At 36.3% G+C, this 13675-nt stretch overlaps 1 protein-coding gene across 4 annotated transcripts in view; it reads right to left on the minus strand.

Annotated features, from left to right (window-relative positions):
• The window catches only part of WDSUB1 (WD repeat, sterile alpha motif and U-box domain containing 1), a 51209-nt gene extending 37983 nt beyond the window's left edge, over positions 1-13226 (minus strand). For 3 of the 4 annotated variants that reach the window (XR_014018008.1, XM_081261244.1, XM_081261242.1), the window contains exons 1-5: positions 12825-13226; positions 10349-10770; positions 8289-8473; positions 3388-3480; positions 2-95 (exon numbers count right to left, since the gene is read on the minus strand). Coding sequence is in view for 3 of the 4 variants with exons in the window: in XM_081261244.1 (XP_081117370.1) it covers positions 2-95; positions 3388-3480; positions 8289-8473; positions 10349-10746 (770 nt within the window). In the remaining variant the exon portion in view is untranslated. The remainder of the gene's footprint in view (position 1; positions 96-3387; positions 3481-8288; positions 8474-10348; positions 10771-12824) is intronic. The other variant, XM_081261243.1, reaches the window with a different exon arrangement.
• Between the last annotated feature and the right edge of the window lie 449 nt (positions 13227-13675).

Raw genomic sequence — 13675 nt, forward strand, 5'->3', positions numbered from 1 at the left:
CCCCGAGACTAGCATCTGCCCATCATGGGAAAAAGCACAAGCCAGAACAGGAGCACAGTGCCCACTCAATGTACTTTTATACTTTAATTCAAAGCCTGCAATTAATGAAGTGAGAAAAATTAACAAGCTGACCATGCTTAGAATTTATTTTTAAGTCAACACTATTTCACCTATTTATTCAATAATCTTTAAACACCTAAAATACACAAAAATTAAAAATCCTCGTGCAGCTCAGATATTGACACATTTAAGCAAATAACTGGAATGCAATGTGATTAAGAGGCTTCAAAAATCTCAATAATGAATTGAAAAATGATGTGCTCAGCAAAGGCTAGACAGGGTAATTTTATAACTACCAAATTATTTTTAAACATTTAAGCTATACCAGAAACAATTTTAAAAAGAAAACATGTAAATTTTCCAAAGGACTAAGAAATCCAATGCTTATAATTTTGTAAAATCTCACATCAGCAAAATATTTTCCTATTCTGTAAGTAACAATAACCAATAATGATTTTCTTATAGTTCTAACATATCTGTAACACTCCTACAGGTATGGTTAACCCTGAAATCCTTTTTATGCTTTATAGAATTACTGAAAATAAATATCACAACTCTTACCTTTAAAAACATAAACTAAGGAAATTCAATGTTTTAGTGACAAACTATAAAAATAATTAAGAAGGTTTTATTATGTCTGATATATTTATAAATTTCACTTTGCCCACCCCAGGAGCAAAGAAAAAAGTGAAATTTATAAATATATCAGACATAATAAAACCTGCTTTGAAGTGTTAATGGTTCCTAAGGAGGATATCAAGCATTTAATTTAACAAAAGCTTATTAAAGCAGATAAAATTTTCAAGCTCAAAACAGGAGAAAAAACTATTTACCTGGAAGAGCAGATTCGGGCATTAAAGGCACCAGTACTATGTGCTAGAAATACAGTGAATTTCAAAAGCCTTTCATTTTAACTAATACAGGAAAAATATCAAGGTATAAATCAGATGAAGACTAGAAAACTTGCAATATGACCCTAATGATTTACATTGACATTTATACAACCATATTTCTAACTACTCCTCCCCACAAATAAGAAATTAAACTAAGATGCACATAATTTCTCAATAAAAAGGCTTTAACTACACATTTATATACTGTTACATGTACTTTGTTTTGTTTGTTGTAGTGGAGACTGAACCTGGGGCCTTCTACCACTGAGCTACATCCCAGAAGTTCTGAGATAGGGTCTTGCTAAATTGCCCAGGCTGGTCTCAAACTTACATCCTCCTGCCTCAGTGTTCCAAGTAGCTAAGACTGCAGGCATGAGCTACTATGTCCAGCTTGTTATACTTTTTAAAAAGTTACTGTAAAAATGTTTTAGAATGTGTGAAATAAAAGCTTTTCTTTTGAACAGTTAGTCAGGATAAGTGTAATTGGAAAGCTCATATACATTACTGTATTTATTGTTTCTTACCAGAATTTCACTCTGTACAGAAAGAGGCAGAAGAAAGAGTTAGGAGAGACCAGAAAGTAAAGGAAATTTCATCCTCACCAATAGGACATAAACTAAAAGGATTACTACAGGCAACCTAAGAGGCAATAAATAAATTTCCACTGAAAAGGAAATGTATTTCTTTCTTAATAAGCCATTCTCAACATACTAGTATAATTATGAATGACAGAAATGTAGTTTGTGATTCAACTAAAGCCTATTAGGTAACAAATAATAAAACAATTTGGGGCATCTGAATCAAGATGGCCAAGTGACCACAAAATTTCAGTCTCCATTAAAAAAATAATGAATAAAGTAATAAAGACATAAATGTACATGGATGAAGAGAATTGGTAAGGAGGCCATCAGCAAACTAGAAAGTGAAACCAATTTTGGGAAGGCCAAAAGCAGAATAATTGATGAGGCAGTATAGAGGAATAACAGCACAGAGTACAAAGGGAGGAGGCTATAACTAGAGAAGAAAGTTGTTTTGTTCTAGAAAACCCCTCAAGACTTAGCTATCAGCAGCCAGAAAAAAAAAAAAAAATCAGAATGACAGATATAAACTTGGAAACAAAAAAATTTAACTGAAAGTCTGCACATGAGCAATCAGTGTCTGCCTCCAGTTCCTCCCTAATCCGATCCCACAGGGCCAACACAAAAGCCAGCTGCTTAACCTCCCAAGCAAAATCCAAGACAAATAATGGTTGCACCGAGAGCCCACAAAGACCTCCACCCTCTTTGCCTTCCACCCCTTCACCTTAAGAGCCAATTACCCATGTCTTCATCCTAAAGAGAAGCCAGCAACAACAAATGCATGGGCACAGAGTATCTGAACATTTTACTGTCCAATTGCTCTTTTCTTATTTTGGTTCTGAGGATTGAAGCCAGGGGTGCTCTACCACTCAATTATATCCTCAGTCCATTTTCTATGTTATTTTGAGAGAGGGTCTTGCTAAATTCCCAGGCAGGCCTTCAACTTATAATCCTCCTCTCTCAGCCTTCCAAACTCTAGAATTAAAGGCAAACTCCACCGTGCCCGGCCTTACTGTTCAATTCTTAAATGGAAATAGAATACTAAGGATCACCAACCATTTGAAGAAGCTAATATGAATGAGAAAGATCAAGGTAAGCAAAAAAAAAAAAAAAAAAGTCAAAGAGCAAACAGAGATGATCAGGAAACAGAAGGGAACTTAACAAAAAAGACTACTAATTCACAGCTTCAAGATTTCACACTCATAAAAAAGATGCTATAAAGAGTAAAGATGAACTTTTAGAATTTGAAAATATGGTTAATGAGATAAAAATTCAAAAGAAGGTTAAAAGAAAATTCTCAGAACTTTTTCCAAAAAGTAAATAAACAGATTAGGAGAGAAATGGGAGAGGGTCAGGGCAGACATAGAGAATCAATTCAGGAGGTCTAGTTCAACTGTTGGGAGTTATAAACAGAGAAAAGCAGAAAGGGCATCATTAAAGAAATAACATTAAGGAAGAGCATATTCCAAAACTGAACAAAATAAGCTTTGACACTGAAAGGCTCACCTGAGGTGACAGGATAATGCAGGGGGAAAAAAAAAGCTCACATACTACCAAAACACAGTCACTACAATGAATAATTTAAAAATATGGGAGTAAAAATGTGTACAGAAATTGTTTAAAAAAATCACCAAAAGAGATGAAATAAATCAAATACAAACTGGTGAATAAGAATCTGTGTAACAGAGGTAGGGACCAGGTTAGAAGCAGCAGTGAACATCCAACTTTAAATCATATGTATATATCATTTTGATTCAAAGTTTCTTATAATTGCTTTCAGATTACCTTAAGTAAATAGGTAAAACAGAAATCTTATTCAGTTCACAAACTATGTTAGAGAAAACTTGAAAACATACCTAAGACATGGCTAAAAGAAACAACCCAGATTTTGACTTGGCAATCCTGACCACTTGATGCCAATCGAAAACACTGAAGTCCTTGTTCTCCACCTGAAACAGTACATTTGTTGAAACATAAACACACAGAATTGGGAAAAGATTTAAATCAAAAAATTCCAAAATATCCGTTAAAGAATTTCCTTTTAAATAGGTATCTTATATAATGTTAAGCCTGTAATTTCTATAATAAAATGCCTTTAAGACTATAACTCACCAATATTGAACCATTAAAGTAGGGCACATTTAGCCAGGTCCAGTGATGTGCCCCTGTAGTTCAAGATACTTGGGAGACTGAGGCAGGAGGATTTCAAATTTGAGGGCAGCCTGGGTGACTTAGCTAGTCCCTGTCTCAAAATAAAAAGTTTAAAAAGGGATGGGGATGTAGCTCATTGACAGAGCACCCCTGGGTTCAATTCCCAGTACTATAAAAAAGAAAAAAAAAAGTGGGGCATCTTCCAACTCAATTTTAGAGTTTATGAGTCTCCACTAATGGAAAAAAATTGGGAAGAAGAATCAGTCTTAAGAATATTCATGGTTAATCATTCCCAACTTAACTATTTTCTGATATGCCAGATTTCCTTCCCTTCACTCCTCTTCGAAGTACTAGGAATTGAACCAAGATACTAGAATAGGCTAGGCAAATGCCCTACTACTTTTTTGTTGTTGTTGTTACTGGGAATTGAAGCCAGGGGCATTTAACCACTGAGTCTCATCCCCAGTTCCCACCCCCCACTTTTTGAGACAGGGTCTCCTAAGTTGCTTAGGTACTCGCTAAATTGCTGAGACTGACTTGGAACTTGCAATCCTCCTGCCTCAGCCTCCTAAATCGGTGGGATTACAAGCATGTGCCACTGCACCTTGCCAAATGTTCTACTCTTAAGGACATCCCCAGCTTTTTTTATTTTGAGATATGATCTTGCTAAATTGTCCAGGCTGGCCTTAACTTCCAATTCTCCTGCTTCAGCCTCCGGAGAAGCTGAGATTACAGGCATGCGCAAGATGCCAGCTGATAAATCTGTTCCTTAAAAGCCTATTCTATAATTCAGTTGGAGTAACAGTAAGAATTTATTTTACATTGATTTAACAAGGGAAAGGGTAGAATTATATAAGTCCAAAATAACATCAATTCAGCTCATTTGGTAGAAAGTATTATACAATTTAGGGGCAGTAATCCAATAAATTTGGAACTTTAAAAACAAGTCACTAATTTATGCTTAGAGAATTTCAGCATATCACAATATATCTTCTAGATTAACTCACTAGAATTTCCACCTAATATCACAGATGGAGTTTCATCAGAGGCAGTTTGGCCTCATATAAAATAAAACATAATTACACAGTATTAGATTTACATATTTGGGTACATAAATTTTTCCTACAGACTCTGTCTCACTAAAAATACACATACTATATTAACACACAACAAATTTACTTCCATTTCATTGCAAGTTTTTCTAACTCCATGAGACTTCCACATTTCAAAAGCATTTTGGTTTATGCAGCACAGGTTCAGACAAGGTATAACTCCTCACAGATTACAAATGTAAGCAATTCCTGATCATTTCTAAGTCTTTCATAAGGTGAAACATTTTACCCAATAAATAATTAATAGTAACTTGTTAAGACACCTATTTTTTTCATTGTTTCTTGACTAAGTAGATCCTTTGTAGTTAATTCCTAAGTTGCCATAAGTAATGAGAATTCAGCTAAGACAATGGAAAATTATAGAACATAAAACATGCCAATGCTCAATATCTAAATATAACATTTAGAATATACAGGAAAAATATTTAAATTTTAATAATAATACAATGCAAATGTTATGGTTTGTATATGAGGTGTCCCTCAAAAGTTCTTCCGTTAATTCAGGAATATTCAGAGGTGAAATAATTAGATTATGGGAACTGTAACCTAATTAAGTCCATCCTACTTTGAATGGACTAACTGGTGGTAACACAATAGGCAGGTGAGGTATGGCTAGAAGTGGCAGTTCACTAGGGCCTTGCCCTGAAAGGATGCATCTTCCCAATGGCCCCTTCCTCTCCTCTCTCTGTTTCCTGGCCACCAGGAACAATGGAGCAGTGATTTTTCAACCATGCCCCTCTACCATGATGTTTTGCCTTACCTTGGGCCCAGAGCAATGACATCAGCCCACTATGGACTAAACCTCTGAAATTATGAGTCAAAATAATTGTTGTTCATAGAGGGGTATTTTGGTCACAGCAATGAAAAACTAACACATCAATTTTTCTTTGCCACTTAAAAACTGAAGAGATCAATTATCCTTGAGCACAAATGTGATTATTTTTCCTTATTTGAGCAAAATTTCATAGGAAGAGCCAATATGTTGTAAATTTTACAGATATTAACATACACCAAGTTAACAAATTAAAATTATATGCTTTATCTTTCAAGTAAGTAGTTTCCATAAATTCCCATAATAATCATTTTTAAAGTATATATCAGTCTGCTTCAGAGAATGCACACATTAGGCCAAGTATCTATTTCAACAGAAGCACTGAAGAAAGAACATAGATCAAAATGATACTGAGAGAAATGTATACTTTGAAATACACTGTAAAGATAGGATAGGGATATGCATATTACTTCAGAATCTTGGCCTGGTTTAGTGAACCTTTCCTGACCTCAAAAATTGCTGATAGTTCACTCAAATACTAGCTACTACAATAATGGTATTTCACTGAAAATCTACTTTCAGATCACTCCGAACCAGAGAGAGAGAGAGAGAGAGAGAGAGAGAGAGAGAGAGAGAGAGAGAGAAGAGAAGAAGAAACCTAAATAGTCCCCACGTTTATATAATTCTTTAACAATTCATTGAGTGCCTACAAGATACAAAGAAGAGGGCTGGGGTTGTAGCTCAGTGGTAGCATGCTTGCCTAGTATGTGTGAGGCACTGGTTTCGATAATTGGCACTACATAAAAATAAGTAATAAAAAAATAAAGGTATCGTGTCCTTCTACAATTAAAAAAAATTTAAAAAAGGTGTAGAGAAGGTACCCACAGAGATGGAAGAAATGGTTCTTGTTATGAATAAGCCATTATTCTTAGAATAAAACAGCACAAAACAATATATTAAAAGAACAAATCAAATTAGGGAATTAATATAAGAGTAGAAAAGAATATATTAATCTGCTACATGATGTTAAAAGGCTAAAAAATTAAAAATTTCAGTGAAAAACTGAAAGAAATACTGCTCACCAATCTGTACCTTGATTTCAAGGCCTATGTACATTTCACGGCACAGTGTTCCAGCCAACATGAATAATATAGACCCAAGCCATATCTGCATGGAACTTATACCCTAATAGGAAAAATGCCATTAATCATTATCCATGTATAAACCAGGAGCAATAGGGTTCACCTATAATCCCAGGTACTCAAGAGGCTGAAGCAAAAGAATTACCTAAGCCCAGGAGTTTGAGGCCAGCCTGGGCAATATAGAGAGAACGCATTTTAAAAATTAAAACCAAAAAAATTACCCATATGATTAAATATGTAATTAAAAACTGTGATTTTTGTAAGCACTATGTAAGAAAAATAAAGTATACAAATAAAAGATTATATCAAAATGATAGATGTAATGCAAAGAGTAAAAGCAGGGGAGGGGTCATCTGAAGTGATTTTTCAGCTAAAGCATGACTAAAGAGAAAACCATGTGAAGGGTCACATTTAAAATCCTTGGAAAAATCTTAGAAGCAAAATCAAGGAATAAAGAAATACCAGTGTGGGGCTGGGGTTACAGCTCAGCAGTAGAGCGCTGGACGAGGCCCTGGGTTTGATCCTCAGCACCACGTAAAAATAAATAAATAAAGATATTGTATCCAACTACAACTAAAAAATAATTTAAAAAAAAAGAAAAGAAATACCAGTGTGGCAAAAGAGAATTCTAGAGGCCAAGAATGATTTAAGATTAAATTGAAATAGAATATGCAAGGTTCCTACTTGCTTTGCCCTTTGGATTTGGGACTTTATCTTACCTTAATTATATCTTAAATCATTGATGGGTTTGAAATATGGAATGCTGAAAACATACTATCTACTGTTGGATGAGTTGCTGAACAAATAATAACTAGCCATATATGGGTACTGAACATTTGAAATGTAGTTAGTCCAAACTGAAATGTGAGACAATATACACACTAGACTTTGAAGACTTAGTACAAAAAGGAAAAATATTTAATAATTTCTATTATCAGTTATTAAAATAATACAACAGATATGTCGGGTTAAAAATACATTACTCAAATTAATTCCATCTACTAGGAAATTTTTAATTTACCTATGTGGCTCTCATTATATTGCTATGGACAATACTGATCTGCAAACAAGTCTGGAGAGAGCAAAAGCAGAATTTCCATTCTCACATACAGAATGAAAATAAAAAAGGGAAACTTTCCAATTATCTGTTTAATACCAAGAGTCTATATTCAGGAGTTTTGTTTAATCTTTTTTTTAATTAGGTTGTCAACATTTTATTTTAAAAAGTTAGTTTTTGAAATATCAAATAAATAAATGGGAAAATGCAGCTCATTTCCAACTTTTTAACTTCTTCACGTTTCTATCTGAGTATCAATCTTGTGTATTTAAAAATCACAGTAAAACCAATGGGGTCAAATCCTCTAACTTGCCATATTCAAGGAATCTGAATGTATTATACCAAGATAACTCATCCCTTACATATACTAAAAATAGTGGGTTTTTTGGATCTAAAGAGAGAAAAGATGATTCCTCAAAAGAAACAAATTTATTAATGACAATATGAAAATGAATGAAAGGGCAAAAAGTTATACAAATTACAAACAGGAATTTCTAGTGCTTGAAAGGATAAAATAACTAACCAGAAACTGGCTGTGAAGAAAAATCGCAGCAGGTTATACCAAGATCATGTGCTTTTTCACTATGCAGACACCTCATTTTATCATCCCACACTGTTAAATCTCCACACGAGGAGCCAGTGACAAAGAGGTTTCCATTAGGAGAAAATGCACAGGCCATCAAGGAGCCATCCTTAACACTACTGCATCTGAAATAAAAGCAAAAAGGTGTGTTTTCATTTCAGAGCATCTTTGACTTTATATTACAATCTCTAACAGCAACATAATATAACAGAAAGAGGGTAAATGGCTATTACTTCAGCAAAGAGAAAGGGCAACCTGATGCCTACAGAAATAAAAGTATCATTTATGTGTTATAAACTGGGATGTGCTTTCTAAAGTTATAGGAGGATTTAAACATCTTAAAGTGTTCAAGCCTAAATTATAGGAATATGAACCAATGTCCACATCTCTCCATATCTTTCTTTTGGCAAGTCACTGTGAACACATTAAAATCTACAAAACTTTTTTAAAAAGCAATTACAATCAACAATAACCATAGCCATATTTTTAAAAAGGTAATATGAAGCCAGGTACCATGGCACACTCCTGTAATCCCAGCAACACAGGATGAGGCAAAAAATCACAAGTTCAAGGCCAGCCTAAGTAACTTACAAGACAATCTCAAAATAAAAAAGGAATGGGGATGTAGCAAAATGGCAGAGTGACACTGGTTTCAATTCCCAGTTCTTTTTTTTAAAAAAAAGAAAAAAAAAGTAATATGAAACTATTTAAATGGAAAAACAAGTTACTGAGGTCAAAAGCACTTGCAATTTCTGTGTTAAAATCACCCAGATGCAATAGCAGGGCTTTTATTTGAAAAGAAAATGTTATGAACAAATTACCATCTCTTGGAAAAAGAGGAAAGCACTATGCAGACAATATTATTTTCTCAATTAGAAAAAAATAGAATGATGAGAACCCAACAATTAGTTGAGTATTAATTATATACATTGGGGAAGATATGCTATAAAGACAGAAGTCATCACCTAATAAGTGCAAAAAAAATTCCTTGGCTATGAGATGAATTTTATTCATATAAAATACATTTTGCTTTTATGCTTTCCCATCAAGCTAAGTGTTTATATAACACCACTTAAAACACAACAGCTTCTTAAACCGTAACACCTAAACTTAAATGAGCAACAGTTGACCTTCTGACATTTGTGCTCTGAATGACAGGGAATAAGAGGAGGAATAGGAACATTAGGTTATTTTAACTCAGTAAGAATGAAAGTCTCTATTTTTAATGTATTTAATGTTACTTAAAAGTGTAACTTCTAGTACATTTTACACTAATATAAATAAAAATTTATGGCTTTAATTTGGTAAGTTGCAACATAATATCACTAGTGTAAATTGACTGATGTATTTTTTTTCCCCCAAAAGAGTCTTTTAGGTGGGTCATGCCCTTGGCCCCACAACCCTTGCAGAAATAGTCACTACATTCTTTCTTCCAGGCTTGGTCAATCTACCCAGCAAGAATTCTAGCTAGGGAACTAGCTGTATCTCCTCAGCAGGATTTACCTACCAATACTTTACTATTGAGAAAATAAGTGACAAAAATAAACCTAAAATTACTGAGCCTAATTCAAAAGGCTACTTTCTTTGCCTAATACTTATAGCAAAAATCTACAAAAGTCTAAGAAGATTAACCCTTACCTTTAAAAATATTGGAAATTTAAAACTCTCTCAAAGGCAAACAAAACTACCACAAGAATCATATTAAACATTTGTTTGTTTGTTTTTACTTTCAACAAATAGGTCATGTTATTCCTGGGGCTAGGGTTGTAGCTTAGTGGTAAAGTGCTTGCCTAGTATGTGTGAGGCACTGGGTTTGATCCTCAGCACTGCAAATAAACAAATAAATATATAAAGATATAATAACATTATAAAAACTATATTAAAAATATATTTTTTCCTTATGCTGTTTGACAACTACCTGCTTCAGAAGATCATTAAAATATTTTGCTTTCTGCTTTTTTACATCTTGCTAAAAATGAAAAGGATTTAAATATTCATACCTATATGACTTGTATGACTTAGCATTCCACAAAACAACAGTTCCATCAGCTGCCCCCGATGCCAAACAAGTGGAGTCTGGGGAAAACCGGCAAACCCTCACGGGGCTACCACCCGGCTGTTGCATCACTGCCAGAGTCTGTCCATTTTGAGTACTCCACAGGACAGTGGTACCATCTGTTGAACATGATGCCAAAATATGTCCTGAAGGAGAGAAACAGCAGCAGTGGACAGCATACGTGTGGAACTTCAATGGAGAGTATGGCAGTTCAGTAAAGTCAATTAAGGAGTACAGGCGAATTGTTTTGTCCAAGGAGCAAGTAGCCAAGAGGGACAAGGAGAAGGCACAGAAGTTGACATCATCACCATGATCAGCTAGTGTGTGAATGAGTTTCACCATATTCTTTATTTAAAGTAAAACCACCTGCAATTTTTAAATAGGTAAAGGTTACATAACCCTAGGAAACAAATAATGGCAACTCAAGTCAATATAAAAGAGTCAAAATCAAAGAATTTTCTCAAAATCAAAGTAAGAAATATATTAATATTTTTGAAGGAAAATCCATTACCTAGGATGAGGATAATTTGGAGGAACATAAAATATTTACAGGACTATAACCTCTGATGATGAGCATACCTACCATGGTCATATCAATAAAGCTCCACAACTCTTGACAAAGAACCTTGATAAATAACTTCAAACCAAATGGATGTTGAGCTTTCAAAACCTCATGAACTTATTTCAACTTTGAAAGCCCTTCCCTAATTCTCAACATTGCCTCATTTCAGATCTCAACTCAAAAATATTTTTCACTTTCTTAACACTGCCTCAGCTGCTCCTTCCACTGGGTGGAGCTAAGGCTATTTGCTCTGCCTTTAACATGCAACTGTAGGATTTACATAAAAAACTAACAAAAATTAAAATTTAAGTGTTGAAAGCCACGTTATCGTGATTTGTCATCTTGCCGGATAAAGTGTAAGGTACAAAAAACTTGAGATGAGTAACTAATTCTGAACAAGTCAAGGAAATCAAGAGTGGCCAAAAAAAAAAAAAAGACTATACTCAAAAACAAATTTATGAATTTAAAATAAAATCTAGCCAGGCATGGTGGCACACACGTGCCTGTAATCCCAGCAACTTGGGATGCTGAGGCAGGAGGATCAAAAAGTTCAAGTTTGAGACCAGCTTCAACAAATTAGTGAGACCTCCAGCAACTTATTGATACTGTCTCAAAATAGAAAAATAAAAAGAGCTAGGGATATAGCTCAGTGGCAAAGCATCCCTGGGTTCAAACCCTAGTATCACTACCATCACTAATAATAATAATATCCAAACTCCTCCCCATGACTCATAAAACCTTAAATGATTTGATTTTTGCTTGCCAACTTCTCAAATTTCAACTCCCTGGCCAAACTCATTCTATTCTTTCATTTTCATAAAGCAGTTTGCTTGAGCTGAAATAATTTCTCCTCTATTATTGGGATCCTATTGCTCACTGAAATCTCAAATTCAATGTCCCTCCTCAGAAATGGTTACCCTAGCTGAAGTGGCCACTTTCTTAGCTAAGACATCACCCCCATTTTAATTATCAGTGTAGCAATTACCGCGATCAGATATTTTGTTGAATTATTTGTCTCAAAGACACTAGAACATGTTCTTGAGGAGGCATTTAATCTATCTTGCTCACTCTGTAACCACAGCAGCCTCAGCCCCTATCATGTGTTCAAATAACTATGTGTTGAATTTTTTTTTTTTTGTTAAATCCAAGTGAGTTTTAGCCTTGAAATGCTATATGTGGAATATAATTAGAAAATAAAGCCATCAAAACTTTTTTAAGTTCTTCGCAGTGGAAAAATGGTGTAGAAAGAGGCAGTATTCAGCCCTGAAGGATGAGAATAACCTTGGCTTGTAAGATTCTCTGGTCTTATTTACAGAAATCTCTACTTTAAAAACAAAGAAGGAAATTTTTTTTAAAAAAATGATGACTTTCCCCATCTTCATCTTATCCCAAATGTTCAGGCTCTTTTTCTGGTCAAATAGTCTCGGAGAGGGCAGGAAGCATAAAAAAATTCTGGTAGATTATCGCCTGTATTATTGCGCTGAAAGCAATGAAGATCAGGTGGTGCTTTCTGGAGAACTTCCAAATCCCAACTTGGGAGCGCACACAGGGTATTTCCCAAACTCACTCTGGCTCCCACCACTTCCTGGCACTCGGGCCCCCTCAGCGGTGTGAGGCGGTACAGCCTTAGAAGCAAAGGATGGTGACCCGCTATGTAGGTCTGAAAAGCGCACTCAAGCCTACCTCTCTCTACCTGTCACAGGTGTGGGCGTCCCGCCCGGGCTCAGCTGTCAAGCTAACGCTAAACCTCGGGCAAACTCGCTCAGCAAGCCACGGTCAACACACGCAAGCATCTTCGTCCAATACAAACCAAACCCTACAGGCGCCAGACACCCCCAAAATAAAGCCCGCGACTTACTTCCCTTGCACCAAAGAGTTTTGCCCAACTCTTGAGCCGGCTGGCCTCTGGGAGGAGGCAGCCTCTGGAGCGCGCGTTTACCGCGCGGCTGACTCGCCCTGCTCTGGGCTGGGGCTTGCACCCGCACCTGTCAGCCGAGGCGGCACAACAGCGCGTCCCTGCCGTCGAGGTCCCGGTCCGGTCCGGTATGCTGAGAACCGATTCCGGAACACCTTAAGGTTCATACGCCGCCAACAAGGAAGCACTGAGGGCGGGTAGTCAAGGCTAAGCCGGTCAGTGGGCACGGCCTCGCTCACCACAACGAACGAGAAGACGCGGACCGTGCCGGGCGGGCGGCGCAAGTCACGTGAGGTACAGGTGAGGCCGGCAAGGCCTCAGCCCAGGGAAAATCCCCGGCGGAAACAGGCCCCGCCCTCAGGGCTGCTCGGCGCATGCGTGTCCTACTACGTCGGACTGAGCGCTCCTCAGTATTCTGCAGTGCGCGGTAGAGGTGAGTTCTGACTTCTGAGACTTTAGGTAGCAGTTTTTTCTCAGTTGAATGTAACACCTAATTACATTCTAAAGTACTGCCAAACAGTATTCATGAATGAATCCCTGAAATGTGCTTATGAAGGGACACCGCATCTACATGTATCCCACCTTAAAATTTTTAAATCTCCCTTTGCCTTACTGTATTTCTCCAGCCTACACTGTCTTGGTTCTTCTCTGAGACTTTTCAATTGGTTTCTTCTGTTTATGCTAGTCTTCGGTGTCCTCAACACAGTGTCCTCAACACAGTGTCCTCAACGCAGTGTCCTCTGCCATTGCCTGCATGCCTGGGTTTCCCAAAGCTGTCTGTCCTGGACTGGCTG

The sequence above is a fragment of the Spermophilus citellus genome (genome assembly GCF_964194105.1).
Source record: "Spermophilus citellus genome assembly, chromosome: 11".
In the NCBI taxonomy this organism is placed as follows: Eukaryota; Metazoa; Chordata; class Mammalia; order Rodentia; family Sciuridae; genus Spermophilus; species Spermophilus citellus.